Here is a 27,871-nt window from a genome sequence, read left to right as displayed (position 1 = left end):
ATACTTACAATTTACTGTTATTAAAAAGACTGTCCCTTTAATAGAATGGATGGACACTCACAGTAGTTTTATTGCTTAAATGTTATAATTACTGGTATACATGATATCAAATGTATGGAATGATGTGCACAAAGGTTACATGCTGCAAGACCTCTGAAAATCCATCCTAAAATTAATAGCCCACTTCAAATCAAACTAGGGAATTTTTATAAATTTGATAACAATTTTATTAATATAATGGACGAATCTTAAATAACTGAATGTTTGATATTTGAATTATGACAGAAATAGTCTAATTTCATGAAACTAAACTACTTCATTAAATATAGACAGTGCACTATTAGAATGTCATCCTCACAATATACACTAGATAATATGAAATGTTAGTGACCTACAAAAATAATTGATTTACCCTAAAGGACTTTACACCCTAGATCATCAGACTCAAGAATGGGTTGAAGAGGGGTGGGGCCTTGCAGGGGGAAAAAGTCAGGACACATGTATCAGGTCTTAAGCCAGTCTTACTAAACTTACAAGTTTAACATTTTCTTCCATAAATGTAGAATCTGAAATATCTTTCTAAATTCTTTACCAAATATAATAATTTGTACTCATCTTTTACAACACTGTTCATGGGCATCATAAATCTGGCCCATGGTATAAGTGAGGGTGCCTTATATTAAGGTGTATTCTAACAAAGTTGTGTTATAATGGCTCAAAAAGCTTATAAAAATACAAAAGTACCTCATTAAACCAGCGTATAGCAAAACAATTTTCATAATTTGACAATTCATAACAAAATGGGATCCATGACCTGATACATACCTTAAAAAATGAGGTGTTATAATGAAGGACCCTGTTTTGAGGGAGTACTGTATGGGGTATTTAATGATGCTAAACCAAACTGAAACTGGTTCCATTTTATTACTTCAAAATGTCAAAAAGGGTTAAGTCACAAGATTTCCCAAGTTAGTGTTACATTTTCTCTGATGAATGAAAACAAAACAAAAAACATTACCTTAAAATTTCATCATGAGAGTTTTAACTCTCAACAGCCAAGAACAAAATTCAAGTGAAATATAAAAGTCCCCCCCATACCAAACGAAGAAAAATGGCACATGAATAAAGTAAGATCTTTGAACTGCTCCTTATTCCAACTATGGCATGTCACAAACTAGAGCATTGAGTAAGATCAGGGACAGTTTAACACATTAGGTGCAATAGGCAGCTGCCATGGGTGCCATGATATGGGGGGGGGGGGGGGATGCTAAAGATGAAATAATAAAATTAATAAATTATCAAGCCAAATGTTTATCATTACTAATTAACAGTTTAACAGTTAACAATACTAATTAACAGTTTAACAGTTAACAATACTAATTAACAGTCAGTAATAAGTGTTGCCCCAAGTTGAAAGGTTGCCTAGGGTGCAGAATACCCTGGCACTGGCCCTAAGTAAGATGGGCGGGAGTATACTCAGGGTCATTACGGTGAGGGACATCTGTATAGGTGACTTAAATCCAGGTCTAAACTCTTTGATTCCTCTGCTAATGTTTTTTCCCTCAGTACGTAAATAACATTTGAGAATTTGCTCAAATTTGATGAATTACTAGCCTTAGTTTTTGGCTAATTATGTTTACTGGGGTTTTATTTAAAATTTGAAAGGTTTATTTCCATTTTGTTTACCATACCACTGAAAAAATTGCAATATTAAAAAGGCATAACAAGAAAGATAATATATAAATTTATTTAAGCTATCTTCTGGTCTTAATCTGTAGATATAGTCTTAATCTGTAGATATAGTCTTAATCTGTAGATATAGTCTTAATCTGTAGAATCTGATATAGTCTTTAACTTTTATAATTTTGTGAATTCGGACGATGAAGCATTCTTTTCCATTTGCAATTTACTTCATGCCAATAACAGATTAATGTTTTACATAATATATATAATTGCTTATAAGTCAAGTGAAACAGTAAACAACAAAGATTATGATCTGCTGTAGCATAATGCACTTGCAGATTGGGGTCATGTTGTTTGTTCTACTGAATATTCCTAATAAACTACAGAGATCCAAATTTCCAGTGACCTAATATGATGGCAGATCTGGGTCTGTGCAGTTTGAAGTTGAAGTCGTCTTATAAGCGAGGTAAGATGGTATTTTATTTTAAAGCAATTGCGTAGAATCAAGATTTAGCTGAATTTTTTTACTATTTAAAAAATTTAGTTATTAAAAAACATTGAGAATATCCAACATCCAGTAACTGAATTAATACTTGATTCTGATTGAGTGGACATGGGTTTTTATGCACATAAAACATGGTCATGTGACTGGTCATCTTGATCATGAACCAGATGACACAATTAGTCCATGTGGACAAGAACTACATAAAAATCAAGTTTTCCAATTCTCAAATTAAATTATTCAAAACAATGCTTAAAGATTTTTCAAATAATGATGATACAAATTTAACATCCGACTCCATTTCCATCATGTTTTAAGTGTGATTCACCATCGTCCTTCACAGCAACTGTTTTTTGCCATCCATTCTGGCAGTATCATGCTTTTTCCATTTAAACAACCTCTAATAAAAATATATAGTGGAGCATAATTAATGACAGTAATTTACTTGCCATCAAAATTACTGTCATTGACTGAAGGGGTCAAAGATCATTCTGGGTAAAACCATCTGCATAAAAATGACTGGTAATTAAATGCTCAAAGAATAAATAATGGTTTGATGAGAAAGTGCTTTGCTTGAGTGGCTGCAATCTGTATATTGCCTATTTATAGCTCCTTCACCAGACTCGGGCAGCACCTTTCGGTCTGTGATATGATCATATCTACTGCATCACCAGACAATAAAATAAACTAATTTACTATAATGCAATCTTCTATTTAAATATCTAAATCCATGAATTGAAATACCAGTAGTGATTTTATATGTAGAAAAAATGTATATGCTAAATTACTAAATGTAACTGTCAGAATAAAAATGTTAGGAGCAACAGTAAGGTTGTTTATGTTAGCCAAGATTGACAACATGATATACTGCCCAATCAGTCTCACCATGCAGTTAACCAGAACACACGTATGTAGCAAATGCCTATACAAGCATCATAAGTTGGAAACTGTATCTTTAATTCTAGTTAAAAAAATTACAATTTGAATAAATCAACAGGTGAATACCTCAGTAACTTATTGTTTCCATTAATGGGAGAATTTTTGTGACATCACCAAATCGGAATATTATTTATTTCATCATCTGTGTATCAGTATTGCACATAAGTTACAAAAAGAGCCATTCTTTGACAATGTCTAAGAAATTTCCATAAACTTGATTAACTGATTCGGCCCCGATCCCATCTGTAGGCGTGATGAGGCTGTTCCCTACTTCCAAGCTCTGCAGCATCAAGGTCATTTAAGATACACCAACGTGGGTGGTATTAAAAAAAAGCAGACAGATATAGCTCTAAAATGATATCAAATAATCCGGAAGTTCTAGTTGCACTACAAAATACAGAGAGAAACACAACCATTTTTTGGACCCGTTTTTTTTCCACCCAAAATTTGCTCGAGATCGGATTGCAAATTTGTGTCCGGATTTTAGACCTTTTGGCCTCAGATCTGAGGCATACCGGTCTTAAGGTCTCACTGGATAGTTTCGTATTTTGACACCTAATTTTTAAGGTAGAAGGCATGAACCTAATTATCACAAGCCTAGCATTTATAAATTCAAACATAAGCTAAATCTATAATGTGGTTTAGATTTACTTTGAGTTAGGCTTGGAAATAGGTTGGCTTGTTGGTGACTGCCTGTCACAGTTAGATGAGCATTGGAGATCAAATGCGTAACTTAGGCTGCAAATGAACTGTCAACTTGGCTTACATATTTATTTGTCTGCTACAGAGGTAAATATCTAAGGGGGCAGGGTCCAGTTTTTATGTACAAATTTAATGCCGCAATCGGCGACCTAGTATAAAAAATCATAAAAAATCAAAAACACAAGTGAGGTCAAAAAGGTCCATATTTTTAGATACCTATATTAAAACAAAGCATAAGAATAGTATTCACTTGACCAGAGAAGTCAATGGCAGTTCATAGCAGAAGAGGTTTATGCACCCCAACACCTATTTTATACATGCATTTTTCACATCCAAATGCCATTTTTGACAGCATGTGGTGCTCACAGTGCAAACGCAAGCCCTTTCCCTGGATGAAAATTTTGAAAAACATTGTCTACTAAATAGTTTGATACAATTCAGAATAGTTGTCATCCAAGCCATTTTTGAGATACTCTGCTTGCCTTGAACCCATGTGTCTACTGCTATGGGAGGCTAGCTCTTCTTCCTAGCCAACTATTGGTATTTCACTATCAACATACTGCAGAGCAACTGTGGGAGGTGTACATGCCTGATATCAATTTCAAGAACAACACAAGCCCAAAACACCTAGTTCACAAATATATCCATATCTATAAATAGTAAACAATAATAGCTGAAAAAGTCACACCATAGCCTTAAGTTAAGAAATTTGCCAGGGGCCAATTTACGAAACTGGACCCTACCACCTAAAAATCTAGATGGTTGAGGGGTGATGAAAAGTATGCTAATTTGTTATAGTACTAGTGAACTTTATTCATGCATAAGGCACATATTGATTCTTTTAGCTGCCTTGTCACAGAAAAATGTTTAAATTAGATATTTCTTGTCAAAAATGAATGTAAAATCTAGGGGTTTGTGGCAGTGTTGGTTCAGTATAAAAACCACCAGTTGCATCAGGAATTAACCTGATTATGCAGTCAAAATCTCACATGTATGCTATCTACAAAAACCATTAGTTTGTTTTTATTTGTATCTTCAGTGTAAAATTATTCTCATTTTTCTGTAATTGGTCATTGTTGGACAAAAATTCACCAGATAAACTGTCCAGTGAGACCTTAAGAACTGGTGTAATTTTTTCAGTCTTGTCAAATGTGATTCACTGTGCCATAAATCATTTCCTTATTACCTCCATATCTTGAATCTGACATAGTTAGGTATTCCAAACATACACTTCATATAGATTTGAAAGCACTTAATCAAAGTAGAAGGGAGTTAACCCAACAGTTTTAATATTACCAGGTATTGCTCCTGATCCATTCTCCTAATGAACAACAAAAGCCTTATAAGTTTCATGCAAGGTGGTTTAACTGAAGTATTTCACATACTTATTCAGTTTATTCAACATTTTCAGTACAAACTTAGTATATTTTCCTAATTTTATGATGATTGTCTTAATTTAATATTCTTACATCCATATCTACTCATGATGTAATGTTTCAATACATATATTTCATCTTATTTACTAAATTTAAGTTATAATGACCTATATATAAGAAGTTCAGGGTTTTATTTTCTTGTAGGCCTCAAGGTGTATGGGAGCACACCTGCTGAAGTGATATTGCTAACAGCAGGACAACATCAAAAATTTATTGGGAGTCAGGCACACCAATTGTTGTGGAGCTTTCACAGGAACAAATATATCTGCACCAGTTTCACTGAAGTTTTTGGTGAGTTATGTTAAATGGATGTCCCTTTTTATATTGTGTTTTTTCTCCTCCTCTTTTTTACCTTGCATGATTTTCTATTTGCTTTAGATTCGATTCTATGCGGGTGACAATCACTAGCAAAACAAACTTCTAAATCGCAGCAACTTCAACAACATTATGTGCCGGCCAGTTTGAAAATGATTTAAAGGTGACCTTAGTGTTCTTAAAATACATTATCCATGCATATTGTTTTATCAACAGATGGGATAAATCTGGGTATAGAATTTCATTGTTTAAGTTTCCCAACTGATGTGGTTCAATTTACAAAGATTGGTCCATACATTTGTGGTGAGTTGCCTCCCTTAAGTCTACCTTGGATTTCTCTATTCTATAATAGATTTGACCTTCTTCATGAAATCAGTGAGAGAATTCTGGTCAGTTTATATATGCAGTGCATTGTTATTATTCTTTCAAGTACTTAGCATGTACATTCTGCAGCTATTGTACAAGAAATTCAGCTTGGCTTCTTTTACATCTTTTATTCACTACTATTGAAGATTGCATGAAGAGTTGTATTATTTGTGCTCTCAGATATCTCTGATATCACCAGGCACTAACAAGACAGGGTGTATTAGCTATGAAAAATGATGAAACTGACATATTATAAGGAAACTGTATGTTTCAGAGGGGAAAATAATACATGAAGTATGAAGCTGTCTCATAGCTGTTGCTCTGTTTGATAGCTTTTGGTCATCGATAAATTCAATAAATCATAGGAAACAAACAATTTTGAATTTTAAACTTCTTAAGGTTGCTTTTTATTTAGAATTGGCCAAAGTTTTGAAAATAAGAAGATTTTCCTTTAATCAGACTGCTATTTGAATTCTTAATAAGATCTCACTGGATAGTTTCGTATTTTGACACCCCCTAATTTTTAAGGTAGAAGGCATGAACCTAATTATCACAAGCCTAGCATTTATAAATTCACACACAAGCTAAATCTATAATGTGGTTTAGATTTACTTTGAGTTAGGCTTGGAAATAGGTTGGCTTGTTGGTGACTGCCTGTCACAGTTAGATGAGCACTGGAGATCAAATGCGTAACTTGAGCTGCAAATGAGCTGCCGACATGGCTTACGTATTTATGTGTGTCTGCTACAGAGGTAAATATCTAAAAATCTAGATGGTTGAGGGGTGATGAAAAGTATGCTAATTTGTTATAGTACTGGTGAACTTTATTCATGCATAAGGCACATACTGATTCTTTTAGCTGCCTTGTCACAAAAAATATTCAAAATTGCTATTTTTTTGTCAAAAATGAATGTAAAATTTAGGGGTTTATGGCAGTGTTGGTTCAGTATAAAAACCACCAGTTGCATCAGGAATTAACCTGATTACTACATTCAAAATCTCACATGTATGCTCTCTGCAAAAATCATTAGTTTGTTTTTATTTGTATATTCAGTGTAAAATTATTCTCATTTTTCTGTAATTGGTCATTGTCGGATGAAAATTCACCAGATAAACTGTCCAGTGAGACCTTATTTCAGGTCTTTTAGACACATATAGTCCTACGACCTGACGGCTAAATTAGCAGTGCTCCTTGAGCACATAAACGCCTGGGGGATGTGGCATTAATTCCTTCCCCCAGGAACATTTAGCATTCCATTGTGCGGGAATAAACCCGTCGCACGTACCCTTCTGGGCCCACGCGACGTAAATCCAATCAATCGATCAGTCAAAAACCTGTCGGCTGGGTCGGCATGACGTCACAAGCTTAGCTACCTACTTTCCGCCATATTGTGGAAATGAAAACAATTGCTTAGTAACAGAACGGTAGCGTTAGTTATGCTCGATATTGCAAACCGTTTTAGTTTACCTATATTTTGTTTATTATTTCTGTTTTCTGTTCAGAAGTGCTGCATAATCTTCTGTACAAGCAGGATATAAAACCATGAATGTGTGTCGAATATTTTTATAGACGTAATATATTTTAGGTTGATAAGGATGGCAGTGATGTGTATTTGTCACGTACGTGTACAAGACACTATATGCCAATTAGTGTCAAGACAGTTTGAAGGCTGTGTTTGTTATATAGTTTGTATAGTGCACCCATTTCATTTATAAGTTGATGAATATAAATGCAAGAATCATAAGATCAGTTGGCCATTTTTGCAATGTCTTACAGTTACAAAGAGACCCTGTATAGCGATGCTAATGCACGGTATTTACAGAAACTTGAAGTTGTGGAAATCAGTGATTGTCCTTATAAATTTACAGCAGATATTTGGGTAAAGAACCCAACAAAATAGCCTGACGTTTGAAACTATCTTACAGATACACCTGGTAAGTTTGTTCTTTAACAAATTATTTTGTTAAAGTAATTGTACAACTGTTTCTTAAGCCTATTTTATTTTCTTTAAGTAAACTATATCAAAATTTGAAATTTTCAGTCGGTATTACCTGCGATCCTAAAAAAAAAATTCTAACGTTCTCCTAAATTTATATTTTGCCATTATTATTATTCTCTAATTGTCCTATTAAACCTTGATTAATAAGCACTAAAAGCTGTGTATTTTTCAACCTGTGTATGTTTATCCATACTGCGTTTATAATTTTTTTCCCTTTTTTTGGTAGGAGTGTACACCAGAGAGTCAATGAAAAACTACATAAGTCTTGAGGCACACAAGTTCTTACTATCAGGATGGGTGCAAACAGTATATTATATGCAGCCTGAGAAAAGCACAAATTTTGTGTTGAAGGCCGATGGCAAGCCATCATGCAGAATGACAGGTGAACCTCATCATCCATGGGTTGCTGTTACCAGTGAAGGAAGGGTCATTACAGCACACTGTGATTGCATGGCAGGGTAAGCATTTTTTTAGATGTTATATAAACATTAGAGTAGTCGTATTCTAGTTGGGTAATACTTGTGTAGTAATCAAACTGATAGCCATTAAACTATTATTTTAATCCCTTTATTATTATTGTTTAAAATTTTAATGATTTGCAAATATTTACACTGCAGCTTTCTCATCATTACACAGAAACAAGAGAGGTTTATATATTCTGCTTTGCTGCAGTTCGCAATGGATACACACACCTAGCATGCACAGAGAAACCATGCAAATGGAATAAGTGTTTTGTTAAGTCTGTAACACCAGGATAAAGCAAAGAATAGGCTAAGAAAAAGTATTCGCACACGAAAGCCACCAACTCCAACACCACTAGTTTCAGAACAGCTTGGATCCATTCAGAGCTTAGAGAGCTGTATGGGCAGCCGTCGCCGCCAAAATTACATTAATTAAATGATCTAGTATGAAATCAAATGATTTAACCTAGCAAATGAAATGATCAATCCAGATTCCAAATGATGTGTTGTCACATGAAATGATTTAACGAACAAAACCGAATGATGCATTTAGATTTCAAATGACGTGGTATTAAATGAAATGATGTAGAGTGAAAAGAAATTATTTAACCCATCAAACGGAATGATGAATTCAGATTCCAAATGATGTTGTGTGATATGAAATGATGCAGCATGAAATGAAATGATTGAACCCCAAAAATAAAATAAAGAATTCAGATTTCAAATGATATGGCGTTAAATGAAATGATCTGGCATTAAATAAAATGATTTAAAGAACAAAACTAAATGATGATATATGCTTCCAAATGATGTGCTATTAAATAAAATGATGTAGTCTAAAATGAAATGATTTAACTCAACAAATGAAATGATGAATTTTAATTCCAAATGACCTGGTATTAAATAAAATGATTTAAAGAACAAAACGGATTGATGAAATCTGCTTCCAAATGACATATTATTAAATGAAATTACGTAGTATGAAATGAAATGATTTAACTCAACAAATGAAATGATGAATTCAGATTCCAATTGATGTGGTATTAAATTAAATGATTTAAAGAACAAAACGTATTGATGAAATCTGCTTCCAAATGACGTAGTATTAAATGAAATTATGTAGTCTAGAATTAAATGATTTAACCCAAAAAATGAAATGATGTATTCAGATTCCAAATGATCTGGCATTATTTGATTTGGTCTGAAGAACAGATTGGAATGATCAGCTCATATTCCAAATGATGTGGTATTAAATGAAATGTATGGAATGTAAACGGTCTGATCAAAGTGTAAATCAGCTAGCGTAAATCCAAACAAACACAGGGGGGCGCTGTTAGGCAGACTTACAATCGACGGGCGTATTTACAGAATTCGGCTGAGATTTTTGCAGACGACATTTAACAGCTAAGGTTAGTGTTTCTTCTCATTTGATATAAACAAGAACAATGTTTTCCAATCAGGATAAAGTGACTATCCACATTAATGAATGTCTGTGTATTTTATTTTAAAATCTGCCTTACACTGCACGAATTTTCAATGCTTTATCTCAGCTAGATCTATCAGCTAAGGAGATTAAATCTTCATCGTATTTGATCAATAGTAATTACCAGGTTTAATGACTTAACGTAGCATACGCACTAAACCAACAATTTGTTGTCCGCAACTTTTTGTATGTCTTATGTTACCGGCCATACGTACATAGACATTATTCTCCAAGTTCTGTATGTAAGAAATCTTCTTTTTCCTCCATTTAATCTAGTTTGCATTAACATATTACTGTTGTGTTTTTTTTTTCCTTTTAGTTTTCCTTTTATTAGAAATCATGATTCGCGACTCTTAGTGCATTTGAAACACCACTCTCCTTTCCAAATGTATTGAAAATGGGGGAGGGGGGCTTAGTCATACATTTTGAAAGACTAATACGTGAACAATAAACAGTTGCCTTCTTGGAGTGTTTATGGCGAAGAAGAAGCACAGATCATGCTTGAATAAACCCGAAATTTAGCTAATGATGTATGAAAATAACAACGAAAGGCGATGGATTCTATCAAATTTTTAAAAATAACATAAAACAGCATCACCGATTTGTAAGTGATACCCTAGGGTAATACATCAACGTTAATAAATCGTCATATGTGTGTTCTAGTATAGATAAAAACTTTCGTTGCTTTCTCCCCGAAAAGGGATTGAAATTTTCCATCAGGCGGACGTGATGGAAAAAATGTTTGTTAAAGTGGATATTGTCATCAGCCTGTCGTCATGTCCATATTGAGATCGTCTAGGGGAAGAGATGTCATTTTTGTTTATTTATTGTCATTAGTTCTCAAATGGACGGTTGCAGAATTCTTTCATTAAATCTCATTGGCATGCCACTTCTGAGTGGCTTGTTCACTGTAGAGTCCTGCTTCCGTTTACTATTATGTCACAAATTGTTTTATTTCTTTATTTCTATATTTTACCATTTTTTTTTCTATTGTATTACAGTTGCAAGACTCTCACTTTCGGGGAGTCCTGCTCCTGATTTTCCATTTTTCAAATATTTTGTTCGGTATGTAGTTATATATGAGCCAAAGTGACCACGATGACATTGTTATTAATTACATCAACTCATGTGGGTTCTATTTAGATAGCAAGCTTCGGTTGCTTTTGCCCTGGGATGGGATTGAAATTTTTCCGTCACGCGGACGTGATGGAAAATATGCATATCAAAAGAGACTCTGGTGTAATTTTACTAGGCACCTAAGATGGCTTTTCGGAGACAATATGATTTTTTGGTTTGTTTCTTTGTAGGCATGATAAGGAAAAAAATTTGGCTAAGTTTCATTAGCTCTTGTTTTGCCCTGTGTTTAATAATTATTTTGTATTTTTTTTTGCTCTATTTCCTGGTCATTTACTGCTAATTCTCCCCTGTGGTATTTACTATGAATCACTCGTATGTGTCCTTATGTTAGTTCCTTCTGTGTTAACCGTTTCTCATTACGTTGCAGGTTTATGTGGGCACGCTTTTCGGTCTTGTTTGGTAATTTAATCACCGCCTACTGTCTTCTGTCATCAGCTGGCGGGATTTCGGTCCAGTTTCTCCCGCACTTTGTTTTAGAGGAACGGTAAATCTCTCTGTCCGAAATTAATTTCTAATAGTCTGGTTTAACGAGTCTATTTCGGCTACATTTGTTTCAAATGCCGAAGTCGGGTCTTTGTCTGTTGGTTGGGGGTGGGGGTGCGAGGTATGTCGGTGTCATTATAGCAAGCTCATTATAAGTGGCTTTTCCGGAGGTTAGTTTCTCAAAGTTAGTTTGTTTTTCTGATGGAGTTTTTGCTAGCCGCTTATAGGCTTTCCAGAGTATATAATTCAGTAATCCAAAGCTGTTATCTTCTATTTTATATAGCATTATAAATGAAGTCTATCACTTCTCTGTACAAAAGTTTGTCTGTTATTTTATGGGTATAAGGAAGATTTTTTGGGCTCAAAATTGCCCAATTTGCTTATACTTTTAGTTTTTATATTTGTCTTTGTTTATTTAAGGATCTGTAGTATAAAATTATGTTTTTTGCTATGTGGTCCCTTGCGCATGGGACAAGGAGGGATGTTTGAGATAAGGTGTCTCTTGTGGGGATTTTCACCTGTCCACCCTACATCATGTAGATATTGGTAAATGTTCGTTTGTTTGCTTATCTCTTTTATTTTTTTCCAATGATTTTCATACTATGTTCAAGTCAATCTCTAAATTTAGTATTTCCACCTTGTTTGGCTTTACTTTTGTATTGTGTTTTATCATATTTTCCAATTCATTCTTATTAAATATGGTCCAATATTCTTTGCTTGTTTTGTAATTTTGCATTGTTTGTGTTATTCTTTACGCTATTTTGGGGTGCACTTGCAATTTTGTCATGCTATTATTCCTATAAATTTCAGGCTTACTGGATAGAAGAAAGCCAAACCAGTAAAGGTTCTGGATTTTCCTGACATTTATTCAATCTGGAAGTATAATTTACTACATATTTAACTCAAGTCCATGAGATTGAGTCCTTCTTTTTTCCTATCTTTTTATAATGTGTATTTTGGTAATTTTGGATCCCATTCCGTATAAATTTTATTATTAACGATTCAAATGTATTTAGATATATAAATTCAAAGTCCGATACGTCAAATTCGTACCAAATCGAGTTGTATAAATACAATTTCGCAATTTGTATTTTTCCAAATAAATTTATTTGCCTATAATTCCATATTATAGCATGTTTCTCTAATTTTTTCCTAATTTGTAGAAAATTTAGCATTTTACTGACTTTCTCTAGATTTATTCCTAGTCCTTTAACTTGATTTCTTATGAGTTCTGTAGGGAGCGCTTGATAATTCTCCTTTCATTTGCCTATAAGTAGTATTTCGCTTTTAATTCGGTTTATCTTTGAACCCGAGGCTAATCCAAAAAGGTTGTACTGCTGCATTAAATACTTATACCATTGCTTTGATGTTATAAAGTTGGAGCAATCGTCCTCATGTTGGAAGGTTTTACACTCCTCCCTCATGTTAGTTACTCTTACTCCTCGGATTCTTTTATGATTTTGGATTGCATTATGTAGTGCCTCTATCCCTATTTCGTACATTCACATAGATAGTGGAAAACCCCTGTCTTACAGAACCGTTTACTGAGAACGGATTGGTTTTTGCACCATTGGTCTGTACCAATGATCTTATATTCTTATAAAGTGTTTTGATCCAGTTTTGGAATACATTTCCAAATCCAAATTTATGCCATATCTGCAAAATATAACTCATTTCTACCCTATCAAACACCTCCTCCTGATCAATGATGATTAAAGCGCCATCAATATTAGATGTTTCCATATAATTTGGTATTGTCTTTATTGAAAGTATATTATTCTGTATATTTCTGCCTTCTTCACCATACGTTTGGTTTGGAACTTTTATGTACCCTTATTATTGGTTTAACTCTATTTGCTAAATATTTACTGAGTATTTTGCAATCAATATTAAGTAACGAGACTGGTCTCCAATATTTTAGGTCTGAAGTCTAGCCTTTGTTTGTGAAGATGAGTGTAATAACTCCTGTTTTCATACTTTCTATCATTTCTTGATTTTTTTTAATAAATGGTATTGTTGAGAATTTTCGTTATTGGAATTAAACATCTTTTGAACTTTTGATAAAACTCGGGCGTTATCCAATCTAACCCCGGACCTTTATTCCTAGTTAATTGATAAATCGCTTTATCTATTTCTAATTCTGTTATGCTTCTTCTTCTTCTTCTTCTTCTTCTAATAATAATAATAATGATGTTATTATTATTATTATTATTATTAGTCGTGGTAGCTCCTAACTTTACTATATGTATTTTGCTGTACTATATGTACACATTATTTTGCTCTACTGTATGTACATCTTATTGTGCTGTACTATATGTACAACTTGTTGTGCTGTACTATATGTACATTTTGTTGTGCTGTACTATATGTACATCTTGTTGTGCTGTACTCTATGTACACCTTATTGTGCTGTACTATATGTACACCTTGTTGTACTGTACTATATGTACATCTTGTTGTGCTGTACTATATATACACCTTATTGTGCTGTACTGTGTGTACACCTTATTGTGCTGTACTGTATGTACAACTTATTGTGCTGTACTGTATGTACACCTTATTGTGCTGTACTATATGTACACCTTATTGTGCTGTACTGTATCTACACCTTATTGTGCATTACTGTATGTACACGTTATTGTGCTGTACTATATCTACACCTTATTGTGCTGTATTGTATCTACACCTTATTGTGCTGTACTGTGTGTACACCTTATTGTGCTGTACTATATCTACACCTTATTGTGCTGTACTGTATGTACACCTCATTGTGCTGTACTATATCTACACCTTATTGTGCTGCACTGTATCTACACCTTATTGTGCTGTACTGTATCTACACCTTATTGTGCTGTACTATATCTACACCTTATTGTGCTGCACTATATCTACACCTTATTGTGCTGTATTGTATCTACACCTTATTGTGCTGTACTGTGTGTACACCTTATTGTGCTGTACTGTATGTACAACTTATTGTGCTGTACTGTATGTACACCTTATTGTGCTGTACTATATGTACACCTTATTGTGCTGTACTGTATCTACACCTTATTGTGCATTACTGTATGTACACGTTATTGTGCTGTACTATATCTACACCTTATTGTGCTGTATTGTATCTACACCTTATTGTGCTGTACTGTGTGTACACCTTATTGTGCTGTACTATATCTACACCTTATTGTGCTGTACTGTATGTACACCTCATTGTGCTGTACTATATCTACACCTTATTGTGCTGCACTGTATCTACACCTTATTGTGCTGTACTGTATCTACACCTTATTGTGCTGTACTATATCTACACCTTATTGTGCTGCACTATATCTACACCTTATTGTGCTGTATTGTATCTACACCTTATTGTGCTGTACTGTGTGTACACCTTATTGTGCTGTACTATATCTACACCTTATTGTGCTGTACTGTATGTACACCTCATTGTGCTGTACTATATCTACACCTTATTGTGCTGCACTGTATCTACACCTTATTGTGCTGTACTATATCTACACCTTATTGTGCTGCACTATATCTACACCTTATTGTGCTGTACTGTATCTACACCTTATTGTGCTGCACTATATCTACACCTTATTGTGCTGTACTGTATCTACACCTTATTGTGCTGTACTGTGTGTACACCTTATTGTGCTGTACTATATCTACACCTTATTGTGCTGTACTATATGTACACCTTATTGTGCTGCACCATATATAGGAATACTAATCATATTCGAGTTTGTATTAACATACTTACGAAAGCAAAACATATTTAATTTTACTTTGAATAGTCCAGCAGGTAAGTGTGGACATCTGCGCTTCGCAAGCACAAAATGTTATTTGAAATTTTTACTGAAACCTCATCTGATGTTGTGAGTGAGGGCAACGTTCCCTCTGAGATAATGCTGTTTGGGTAGATTAAGTGTGTTGAGGCAATTTGGATAGTAATTCTTTTCCAATTTTAGCTTTGTACTATATTATGTTTCTTTCTTCTTTTTTCTAGCTGGTCAAATTGAGAGTGTAAGGTAAATTGTGATAGTAGTTCCTTTCCAAGTCATAGCTAGGTGGTTTTTGATGGCTGTTGGATTGCTGTTAATTACTTGGGGGGAGGGGGACGAGACAGATGCCCACCCCACCCCCCGTTCCAAAAAACTGAAAAGGTATTTTATGTTTTTGTGTTTCCCCCTCAGATATGTAGTATGTTTTATTTTAAAATAGAATTTTATATAAAAAATTTAGTCTTAGAATTTTTGATGGGGTATTTATGTTTCCTTAATGTTATCTAAACGGTTGTTCGTCCAAGCCTGGGGTTTTTTCACCTTGTTCGAAGTTCCATTTTTTTGTGACCTTTGCTCGAGGTCGCCTAGGTCTCGGTATAAGTTATATGTAATGATGCTGTATTGTGTGTATGCTATTTTATTTTATATATATGTTTGAGACCGCAATTTTAGATTCAGTGTTATTTTTCCCAGTTATATTTCTTTTCTACTAATTTGGCTTTAGGATCCGGTGTATTCTATTATGTTATATTCGATTAAATAGTTTTGTGTGTAGTTTACTAAAAGGGGCTTTTTTACACAGTGGACATGTTTGCGATACTCTGACCATGTCGCGTCTCACTGCTACCTCTCCTATCAACCATGCATTGTGCATGCGTTTGAAGCAGAGGCTTTGTATTTTTAGGGAGCATAATTTGGTCCAGTGCCCCCATGCTCTTTTCCAGTTAATCTCTATGTTCTCCTGTTCTACTTTACTTTTAGTTTTTCTTTTGTTATTTCCTCTCAAATGTATCTATATGTTAGTTTTCCTCCTGGTCCCATAAACTTTTTATATCCCTATATTTGGTTAGTATTTCTTTGATATGTCTAAATTGTATTGGTATTTCTAGTTTTTTTTACAAGTTTATTATTTTTATAAATGTCCCCCCTGTTTCTCATTGTGAACCCAAACCAGTAGACGTATATTCCCTCCCATGGTGATGTTGGTATTGCTTTAATCTTTTTAAATATATTTATAATATTTGCAGTCTTTATCCAAATGGGGTTGGAGAGTGCTAGTTCCCCCTCTCTTGTGCTCTTTAGAAAGTTTCCCTCTTGACGTAGTGGGTCTTAAAATCCCATATGTAATTAATAATCTCCTTATCTAGTTTTTCTAAATTTGTATTTTCTATGTCAATAGACTTGGTAATAAAATTTATATTCGCGTACATGTACGTTTTGGCCACTTGGGCCCGTTCCATTAGACATAATGGCGTAAGTGCCCATGTGTTCACATTCGTTTCTAATTTCTGTTTCATATTTTTATAGTTTTCTTGTTCTTCTCTTATCCCAAAATAAATGCCCAATGCATTCACTCTTTCTTTAATTAGGCGTGGTGGTAATCCTGAGTGATTTCCTCTCTAGCTCCCTATTTTCAGTATTTCAGTCTTTTCATGATTTATTTATGACCCAGAGGCCTTACCAAATTGTTCTAATTCCTTCTATAGGTGTTTAAAGGAATTTTGTCTATAATAAAGTTCGTACAATCGTCTGCATGCTGTAGCATTTTTATTTCGTATTTTACATTTGGAACTGTAATACCTTCAATCTTCCTATTAAGTCTTATTCTTATACTTAGAATTTCAATTGCTGTTACCTATAATAGCATAGATAGCATTCCACATAGGCTGGAGTTATGTTTTCAACAATCTCGTGATCTAAAAGTGATATTTTGAAAATAACATACGAAAGTGATTAAATATGTTGAATTGGAAATAACACCGTAATATTTAGCATTTCTCACAATTATTCACTCGTTGGTCCAGGAAAAACGCTTTATCCACATGTAATAGCTTCACTACTTGCGATGAATGTGTGATTTTATAGCTATTTATCACTTCCAGTTCATTGCCTCTTCAAATCAACACAATTCCATTGCCTGAAATGACAAATGAACGCTATCGACTCTAAAGAAAGTTTTGTCATTCTTGATAATGGGGTACTTTTGAATTCCATTTCACTATGATGATATGTTACCACAAAAATGTATTCTGGCTCAACAGGATTGGTGTCGATAGTAAACTTTATCATGGAAGAATTGAGAAAGTGTAAAGAGCGCATGTCAAATAGGATGGAAGCAGAGAACATTATAAGGACTCAGGTACGTGGAATTGAGATTTTAAAGGAGGACTCCCTGCAGGATGTATCAGTGCCTGTCGAAGTGATTGAGCTACTTGGACAAGCTCGTTGTATCCTTGACAAAACCGATATCAATTCTATGCCAGTCAGCGAAGACCACCGGTACAGGGCCTCGCAAGTCTATACTGAGAATAGGGGCAGACCTCTTTATGACATAAAAAAGGAACAACTACAATTTTTCATCGGTAATTTCTTAACTCAAGTGACACACTAACATGCTGTATATTATATTTACATGTTCCATTGTTATCCCCTAACACACAAGCAGTGTTTACTGCTTCCAACTTCTTTATTTTTCTGATGTTCATGCACAATATTTGATAATGCTTCCGAATGCAAGCAAATCATAGAGGTGTCATTTTTAAGCGTTGATAGTTTTCAATATTGTAAGACATGACATTCTTTCTTGAGTATCATTATCTGTCCGTCTGGCTAAATGATTTCGTTATCCTGAATATTATAAGGTATCGGGATTTAAGCTGTTTATGCAACAACACTTAGGAAATGATAAATGGTAAACATCAGTTAGGTAATGCCACTGAGTATATTATTCGCACACCAACCCGTTTGTTTGTACCCCGTTACAAATTTTATAATAAAAAAGTATCAAGGACATAAAGATGCACGAAATTAAGTAATTTCATTCACTGATTTATAATTTCTAACTTACAGTTGATAATAGTTCCCTAACACTGCGGACCTATTGGCATTTCAAATCAAACGGACGCTCTCGATCTAAACAAGTGACAGATTGCTCACTGACCTTTTCTGGTTTATAGAACAGTCCATTTCATTAAAAATGTCTATGTTTAATATTTCGTGACCAAACTGAGCAAATGAAAAGGACAACTCTTGTATACACATGCTAGAGACATGTAACACCAAAAATTTCCGGAATTAATGAAATTATCAAAGACGGTGAACTACATTACCCCTGTTGCTTAAAAACATAGACTTGCCTATGCAAATATGGCGACTATGTTACTTACAAAACTCCCGTTTGATTCGAAACGCCAACAAAATGACAGTGCATGGCACTCTTTGGTGACAATCAGGTTAGAAATTATGAATTAAATGACTAAGTTTTGCGATTTTGTTTATATCCTTGATGCATTTTCGTTTTAACATCGGTGTGTGTATGTGTGTGTTGGCAGGTTTGCAAATAAATGTGAGCATGTACGAATATTTTAGTCCTTAAAGAACCATGTATTGAAATTTAATATATAGTACTGTCAGACTTCACATGCTATTCTACAATCGATACTTTTACCACCGTACATTATAAGAGAAATTGTGTTTTCTTTGGTTTGTTTGCATGATTCTTTATTCCACATGATATATATATATATATAGTCATGTAGTGCATTTTTTCATAATAATTGAATTATTTCATAACGCAAAACTTTCCTCAAGTAGAAAGTATAAAAAGATAGGATATTATTAGAAACATATATCCTATGCGTCTCAAAATAACCATTGCTTTTATTTTCGTTTTAATTAAATAACATTTTTATTACCAAATGCTGTAAAACATTATTTTTAAAAAAAAAAAATCTGTCTGACAGTTTATATTCATATGGTGTTTGCATCACTTTATAAAACGTCACACGTGATTGGCCAATCTCAGCGTGCTTTGAGCTCATGTCTTTTTATTGACGTCATCTGTTTTCATGCATCAGAATTACACGCGCTGTTTGAACATTATTATTTTCTTTTCCTGTTTGAAACTTCATTAGTTGGGTATTTGGAATAGAAGTTAAGTGGCTAAGACTTCATCGTGTAAGAATAACTATACTATATACCTTATGATGTTTGCACACGTTTGCCCAAGAACTGAGATGATTTTGAACCATCGTGATCGCGCTTCGGCTCAAAACGTCTTCCTGGTGCAAAATTTGTATTATCATACACATATAATTAAAATGTGTCTATAGTGACTATTAATGATTTTTATACGCTGAAATTTTGTGTTTTAGACATTACTAGCCGATCTATATTCTCTCTATTACATCCACAAAACATAAACCTTTATATGGAAAATCTTTCTCGTGCTTTGGAAAATTATTTGTAATCACGTCTGTATTAATTTTTCTCCAGAAAATTAGTTTACATCAGGAGATATGGCAAGTTTGCTTGGGGTAAGCAGGAGAACTGTAGAGCGGAGACTAGCAAACTTCCGCTTGACTCATGGGATACGATTCAGTGATATAAGTGACAATGAGCTCATATCGATGGTGCATTCAATAATCAACAACTTTCCTCGTTCAGGTAAGAGTTCTTTTTCTTCAACTAAATGACTTCTTTGTGTACAGTAAAATAGTTGTTATTTATGTTCATTGATGTGTATATTGTTATATCAGTTTTGAAATTTTAATTGGGGATGGGGATTTGCTTTTCCGCAACTGTTTTTAAAGATCAATTAACGACTCTAACTTTGTAGTGACTCCTGGTCATTTTTCCATACAGCGACTTTGCCCAACGTAGCCCAAGCGCCGACTAAAAGATATTTCGGCATGAGGCTCAAACTGTAGATAATAACTGACGTGTGTTAAAAACTCTCATTTTTATTTGCAACAAGAATGGTATTTAAACAGATGAAAACATGATCAGTGCTTTCATAAACTGTGCCGATATCGTTAAACTGCCGGTGATTGTCATAGACTAACAAGTGCAGTTCGATTTGCATGTAAAACGAAATCTTTGTGGGAAAGCTTAAAGGCATTTGAAAGGATTGGTCCGAAGTTAATCAGATTCAACAAACAAGCGATCTTGCATACATTTATCCTATCAAATTTCAAATTCAGTCCAGTGGCCTGCTACTTCTGCAGCGACCTGAACACTACTAAGCTTGAAAAATACAACAACAAAAGCGTGCTTATAGGTGTGAGTATGATTATTTACACAAGCATTTATCATTAACACTTAAGGCAGAACTGACAACCCTGAAAGTGTGCAACTTAGGTCATGAATTTAGAGACTTTCAAATTCTGAATAAGTGTGCGCTTCCCAATGTTTGGATAATTTTATATGTTATAAGAATATAATAAATATTTGCTTATAAATACAATTTTAGATAGTGAATTATGTTAATTGCCCCAACAATGAAAACCCCATTGTATGGCAAACAAATAGCTTATGTATGCAACTGTCATTCTGTGGAATGAGCTACCGAATCACCCAAGAGACCAATCACATTTTAATTCATTTAGATCCTTAATTTTATCCTGGAATGGTACAGACTGTAAATGTTATATCTGCAAATAAATAAATGTTTTTTATGAATTCAATGCTTGTAGTCATGTTTTAAATACTTGTTTCTTTAGATTTAAAGACAATCGAATGCCATCTCATTTCACAAGGTATCCATGTACAAAGAGAGAGAATAAGGAGAGCAGTTAGAACTGTAGATCCGGTTGGACAACAATTGAGGCAGCGAAGGGTTTATTCAGTTCCGTCCCCTCTTGCCCTGTGGCATATGGATGGCAATCACAAACTGATACGGTAGTGTTCTACTCAGTTATATTACATGTGCTAACAATAAAGTTGTGTGTAATCTCTAATTCTCAGTACCCAAAGTTTTGCTAATTTAATTTCCTAGGCTCCGAAATCCTAAAATTGAAAGACACATAATTTTACTCCAAATTTTCTATATCTTAGCATCTCCAAGATAAAACCTTTCAATTCTGAACACATTTTATTGGAAGGAAAAAAGTTACAGCATAAAAAATTCAATCAGTTCTCTTAAATAGTTCGGACGTATAACATGAAAATTCGGCAAAGACATCATAACATCAGATCCATCAATGGCAGTTAGTTACTTGTTAATGTAAGTATTATTAACGATATTCATTCAGTACATGTTAATCTTGGACGTTAATGATGATTAGAAAAGGGTAAATTTGGTGCTTATTTTCCTGACTTTTACAAGTCTATCATGTTGGAAATGACATATAGTAGTGGGTCAAGTTGATGAAATGCAGTTGGTAAACTTATCAATAATTGGCAATTAAAATAAAATTAATTGTACTGAGGTTAGCAGAACATAATAATTGTTTAATGCTCTGGTAAGCTTGAATATTTTTGTCGAATTAAAAAGTAGCCATCGCAGACAAATGCGAAGGTAGGGGGCTAAATTTATAAACTCTATTCTTCAACCTATTACAACTTACTATCATGAAATTTGTCATAATCCACTCTGGTTGATGTAAAGAGGTTAAATGACATGAATGTTTATGACTAACTATTTATTAGGATTTTGACATTTTGTTTTGGACATTAAAACGTTTAGTAGCATCGAGTTAGGGGAGTATTTCCATCTCATATGCAATGTTGAACACATAATACCGGGTACATCTATCGGAACACCCAAAGGACTCCCTTGTCCTTCAAATGTGCACATGAAAACACAAAACAGTGACACGACTATATAGTTCAAGATTCTAACAAGCTTAATCAGATATTTAGGATCTGAACATGTTTGTGAGATAAATATTAATAATCTTGGAACAGAAACAACTTCAAACATTGGTACAGTTGAAACTCGCGGTTTTCTTACAGCTATTATTCCAAGAGATGCTAAATATTACTCCATTTGTGTAAACAAAGCAGAGGCCGAAAAACATTTTGCCTGCATTGGTTATAAATATAAAGACAAGAGAGAAATATTATTTCATAGTTTTGAGGAAACTGGGTTTGATATTCATATGGACATCAATAAGTTATTTGGTCATTTAGTATTCATGTTTAATTAAGATATGACACCGATAACTATGAATCTTACAAATATCTGAGAAATACAATGTTTAATAAGAATGAATCAAGAATGTGTTGACATTCAATTGCTTAGCAAACTTTATAGGAACACTTGGAGATTTTCTTCAGTTATAATGCATTTCTTAGCTACTTTCAAATATCTTAATAACGGGAGTTTACATTTAACACTTATGTATGTGGAGTGTAAGGTATGATGGACGACATTCGAGAGTGAGAGATCAAGCAATGTGTCAGTGATCTACTTTATATTAGATAATAATACGCGCGGTGTTATCATTGTTATATCCATCTCTTGCAGGAAAGCAATACATTTTCTTGTCTCATATAACGTGGAAAGCGATATACATATATTCTGCAGATGGCGTTTTGTAATACACGGATGAATGGATGGTTTCACAAGACTTATTGTCTACCTAGCTTGCAACTGTGATAATAGAGCTTCAACAGTTTTAAACCATTTCACTGAAGCCGTTTCCAAATGGGGCCTTCCTTCCCGAGTGAGAGGGGACATGGGTGTGGAAAACCGTGAAGTTGCTCAGTACATGCTCTCACACCCTCGTCGGGGCCTTAATAGGGGAAGTTTTCTAACTGGAAAAGTGTCCATAATTTGAGGATAGAGAGGCTATGGCGTGATGTGTATAATGCTGTGCTTTCTTTATTTTATGAGCTTTTCGTATCATTGGAAGTCAAAGGCTTTTTTTATCCAGATTCGGAGAAACATGTCTTCTGCTTGCATTATGTGTACAGAAATGTGATAAACGACAGACTATTCCAGTTTATGAATTCATGGAACAATCATAAATTGAGAACTGAGAACAACAAGACTACCTGCCAGCTATTTATACTTGGACTGCAGGGTATATTTAACGAATACTTCGAAGAATTAGATCAGGTGAGAAGCTTGTCTCGTTTTAAGCAATGTGGCCTATTGGTAAAGAAAGAAACCAGAAAGACTGAAGAGATTTGAAACTGAGCACTATCCAATCTGCACGTTCCTTAAAATACCTACCATTATTTTATCAATGTCTGTGTGTGTGTGTGTGTGTGCTTCTAATTAGCAGTGTATGTGATTACCAAAGTCATAACAAATGACTATAACTTCACAGTGTGCTACTTCGTTAAGTGGAAAGTACCTGTATTTTCGAAATATATTCTATCAAGCTCATAAAACATATCAAATTTACAATCAGCGAAATATTACAATAACAATATAAAGCAAAATTCCCTGCATGTCAATATAAATAGCATTTAAAGGACATCTGATTGTAACATTTCTGCTTTATATAACTTAACAGACAGTATTCGACATAAGTTTTAGAATTTCAGAAAACTGTTTGTCCAATATCGAGGAACAATTTCTTTTAGCACGAAAAACTTTCATGAGTTTACCATGCAGAGACCAAATTACAAATTTGTTTATTGCCGGTTCTGCAAGACAGTATATGCTATTCTCTTAGCCTAACATTTGTTGGTGATATTTGGAAGTTAGAACTGAGCCACCGTAGCTCATTCTCTTAAACGAATTCATTTCTTAAGAGCCAAACTTAATTGTGTCTTTGAATCATTTTTTTTAACTATAAAAAATGAATGAATACATTGCAGACAAAATTATTATTAGTATTATTTTCTTCATTTAGGACGCTCTACCAGAGTATGGAATGGATCCAGATGCACCGTTACCTGAGCCAAGTGATGAAGACAATATCGACGTGCCATCAATATAGCTACTTAATGAAGAACAGTTGCATTCTTTCAATGCCAAAATGAGTGGAATTCACGTAGCTGACCTTTCTGACATTGAACCATATTTGCATGCTTTAGATTCTGTTGATGAGGTTTTGGAAGTTTGAAGTCGATAATTCATGTACTCTACTACATTTCCGTTGATTATAAGGGGCGATTTTACTTTCTGCAATTGCTCAAAGCAGTATCTTGTTATCAGTGACAACTTTCTTTCATTCCTCCATTTGTAATTAAATTCATCTTAACTCCCTATTTGTAAGATTACAAATGTATTAATAACATAATCTTTGTTCCTTATTAAATGGACTGTGATCCAATACAGCTCTATGTTTAAAATAATAAATGAATAACTTGCGCAAGAGTTCGTCAACTGAAATCTGAGTATCAAATCTACTCCTAATAGGTATGTCCGACTGTACTAAAATCTAATTAATAGTGTTGATAGTTTTTGTATTATAAAAATCCAATAAGCGGTAATAGAACATGCGTTTGATTGAATTCAACTGAAATCTCCGCAGAGTACGCATCTTACCTGTATTTATTCGTATTTATACAAATTCTGTCAGTATTATCAAGCATTTTTCTTTGTAATTCAGGGATAGCACTTTCCGTTCTGTTTGGTGTATATTTGTAATCCTCCATGATTGATTATATGTACCCTGATATTTGTCTAAGTTAATTTCAATCAATGAAAATGTCACTTACGCCGAGTGGAGACAGTACTTAAAAAAAATAGATACAAATTAAATAATTTATTTATCAACTGAAAGTTGTGTTCTAGTTCTATCTTTTAGTTTCTTTTAAGTGTAATCATCATAAATGCAATGTGTCCTCTTGTAACTAAACGTAAAATGCGTCAATCTTTCTTAACAGCTATGTCCGCGCGCGTTTCTCCGAGAACCTAATTAAGTGCCGACCGTGTTTTGATAACTGACTTGTGGAAGTATTTGTTGTATTGTTGCACTGAACGAAAAGCTGGACTCCTTTGTATTATCACGTTAATTATGTCTTTTGAATCAAATAAAGCAGGTGGAATAAAAGAAAAGTTAAAAGGCACAAAAATCTTATAAACTTAAAATCTAGAGATCCCGGTCGTATGTCGTGTGAACTCGCTTCATTTGAATAATCGAACATTGTTATAAATGGTATCGTGTACTCTTTCATAACTGTTATCAAAGATAGCAATGCAGCCAAGCGAAATGAATACTTCGTAAAATAAAGAGCTTGTTTTCACAGATACGGACCATTGTGGGCAAGCGAGTTTCAGAGAATTTTTGAACTGGCACTTAGAGATATCCTCAAGGATGATAAGAAGTTTCATTAATACTTCCAATGAAATCACGACATCAATATTGTACTAACTGAACAATACAAAAAATGAGTTTCGACATAGAAGATCGTTTCATGAAATAAATGTCGCGTTTTTTGTTTTTGTTTTTTAAAAAAGGATTCTTGTTTGGGGGTATATCAACATTTAGTCTAGTTCCCTGCTCTGTGGACTCCCGATTTGGCAGGATACTATTAAACACCACTATGGGAATTAGACTCATCAATAAAATAAAAAACATTGACGTGTTACACAGATTTTTCGCGCACATGTGATGGTTGTTGAAACCAGTTGGAACGATCTTTTACGACTTCATTAGAAAAAGCAATTTATTAAAAATTGTTATCGACGTGATTGTAAAATGAGGATTCAGTCAGTAAACAGCCCAATTCCCTAACGCCTCCCCCTCCCTCGGTTTTCTCGATGTCAAAGCGAATTTTCAATTTTTGGAGGTACCTCGGTAACTCGCGCCCTCGCTTATAATGCGGTCTATGCTTGTGGACACTGTGTGTACGAGTTATCGAGGGAGAGGTATATATATGTATATATATATATATATATATATATATATATATATATATATATATATATATATATATATATATATATATTGCTATGCCCGTCTCACATTAAATAATACCTATATTGGTACGTATATATTGTTTTTTCCTTTTTGGTGCATTACTTAAGATTGCAGTGAAGGTACCTTAATATGTGTTGACTCATTTCAAAAACAATATTAATAAAGAACCTGTTTACAAGTTTGGGGTAATTTCACATTTGATGATTAGGCCTGATGAGTTCTGTCGCGGTGAGAGGTATCGTGAAACATGTGAAATGGGAGGTGTTGATAGATAGATCTATATCGAATAGGAAATTAATGCAACATAGAGCCTTAAAGTGTATACAAGGTATATGAGTTGAACAATGAATTCATTCCGATTTTTCTATGTTCTTATTTAATGTTATTCTGCAGATATATTTAATGTTTTGTTTAGATATAATTTGAGAGTTGGATTACTCATCAAAATTACAAAGAGCTCATTGACTTTTCAATAAAATATTATTCTGTGATTATTGTTATTATTGTGAATTCATTCAAAAGAGTTCTAGACAATGCCATTGTTATACATTAATAATGTTAGTACATCAGCACATTCAGGATATGGAATTCATATGAAACACCCTATTCTTTTGGACTTCGAATATAATGCTTAGTATTTGTAACGTTTCCCTCTTAGTAAGAGGGGTGGTTAATTGGATTTGGCTGGAGTTATCTAGAGGATGACCTCCCTCGATATTATAACCAGGCGGGAGTGAAAGAAGAATATAATTTTAACAGAGAACTGAGCGAGAATACCTGGAAGAAATAAAACAATACGAGCCCCCTTTGACAAGAAAATAACACATTTAATTAGAACAAATTAATAACGCCAATTCCAATTCAAGTTAGATTATATCAATATAATTCAACAGGCGCGTCCAATTTGTATTTATTTCATCATCATAATAAAAGGTGAAAAGAGCGCAATGTCCACGACTGATTTGCATCATCACCTTCCTATCTTGACCGTATATCCACGTCTCCTAGTTCATCCTCGCTAATCTGTGTGCTTTGGCCATTCATGGACTTACTGGTCCTTTTATTCTGACTTCGTCATTCATTTTCTCAGACTTCTGTCTTCAGACTGTCCAGTCTCTATCCCATAAAGATAATCCTTAAAGGACAAAATTACCCCTAAATTTCTGTATACCCCACTCTCTAGACGTACATAAAATTCCCTCACGTTACTCAGAGCATGTTGGCTATCCACACACTGTGTAAATTTAGTATGGTTGGACAGTGACCTTGCTTCCAGTGGCAGGTCTTAAATTACCACGCGAGCGTCTATTGAATATTGCCGTATTCTTTTACATATGCAACTACATGTTCGATTGATATTGCATGAAATTCACAAATTGTAACTCGCAGCAATCCTTAACCTACAAGATTATTCAAACATTACAAAATCAGATATAATTAGGTAAGTATTGTCCTAACAAAGGAAGTTATTGCAAATAATCCTTTGAAATCCTACATATATGAACATTTGGATCGTATGCAATCAATTCTACCAATGAACTAATAACTGTAAAATTGAAAGGTAAATTGCATAACAATTCTAGCATAAACACTTTACATGAAAATGAGTAGAAATTAAATCGCATAACATCTCTAGCATCAACACTTTCCATGAAATTGAATAACATAAATTGCACAAAAACTCTAGCATCAACACATTTCCATAAAATTGAATAAACGATACATATATGGAAACCTAATCATAGAAAACACATTT

General features: G+C 33.9%; 2 protein-coding genes and 2 long non-coding RNA genes across 8 annotated transcripts in view; 3 read left to right on the top strand and 1 right to left on the bottom strand.

Moving 5' to 3' along the window:
* The window catches only part of LOC149805892 (long-chain-fatty-acid--CoA ligase 1-like), a 149,830-nt gene that overhangs the window by 98,354 nt on the left and 23,605 nt on the right, over positions 1-27,871 (bottom strand). For 3 of the 5 annotated variants that reach the window (XM_089950648.1, XM_089950651.1, XM_089950653.1), the window contains exon 1: positions 9-112. The exons of the other annotated variants lie outside the window; for them this stretch is intronic. The gene's annotated coding sequence lies outside the window, so the exon portion shown is untranslated. Of the gene's footprint in view, positions 1-8; positions 113-27,871 lie in introns of those variants that run through there. 5 annotated transcript variants of the gene reach the window in all.
* Positions 7,348-8,797, top strand: LOC149805896 (uncharacterized). The gene is made up of 3 exons (XR_016415031.1): positions 7,348-7,878; positions 8,170-8,401; positions 8,561-8,797. It is a non-coding gene; the product is annotated as an uncharacterized LOC149805896 (long non-coding RNA).
* On the top strand, positions 16,416-20,561 carry LOC149805895 (uncharacterized). The gene is made up of 3 exons (XM_089936969.1): positions 16,416-17,874; positions 19,787-19,957; positions 20,494-20,561. Exons 1-2 carry the CDS (start codon positions 17,535-17,537, stop codon positions 19,792-19,794), a joined length of 348 nt encoding a protein of 115 aa, XP_089793095.1. The 5' UTR covers positions 16,416-17,534; the 3' UTR covers positions 19,795-19,957; positions 20,494-20,561.
* Positions 21,025-26,014, top strand: LOC149805894 (uncharacterized). The gene is made up of 3 exons (XR_016415028.1): positions 21,025-21,190; positions 22,761-23,354; positions 24,100-26,014. It is a non-coding gene; the product is annotated as an uncharacterized LOC149805894 (long non-coding RNA).

This window comes from Sinohyriopsis cumingii, chromosome 2, assembly GCF_028554795.1.
Source record: "Sinohyriopsis cumingii isolate HCF-2022 chromosome 2, ASM2855479v2, whole genome shotgun sequence".
NCBI classification, from domain to species: Eukaryota; Metazoa; Mollusca; class Bivalvia; order Unionida; family Unionidae; genus Sinohyriopsis; species Sinohyriopsis cumingii.
The sequence above is the reverse complement of the archived record's forward strand: the minus strand, read 5'-3'. Positions and strand labels throughout refer to the sequence as shown.

Coding starts and splice junctions, on each gene's coding strand:
- LOC149805895 (XM_089936969.1), top strand. CDS start 17,535: ATGTATTCTGGCTCAACAGGATTGGTGTCGATAGTAAACTTTATCATG.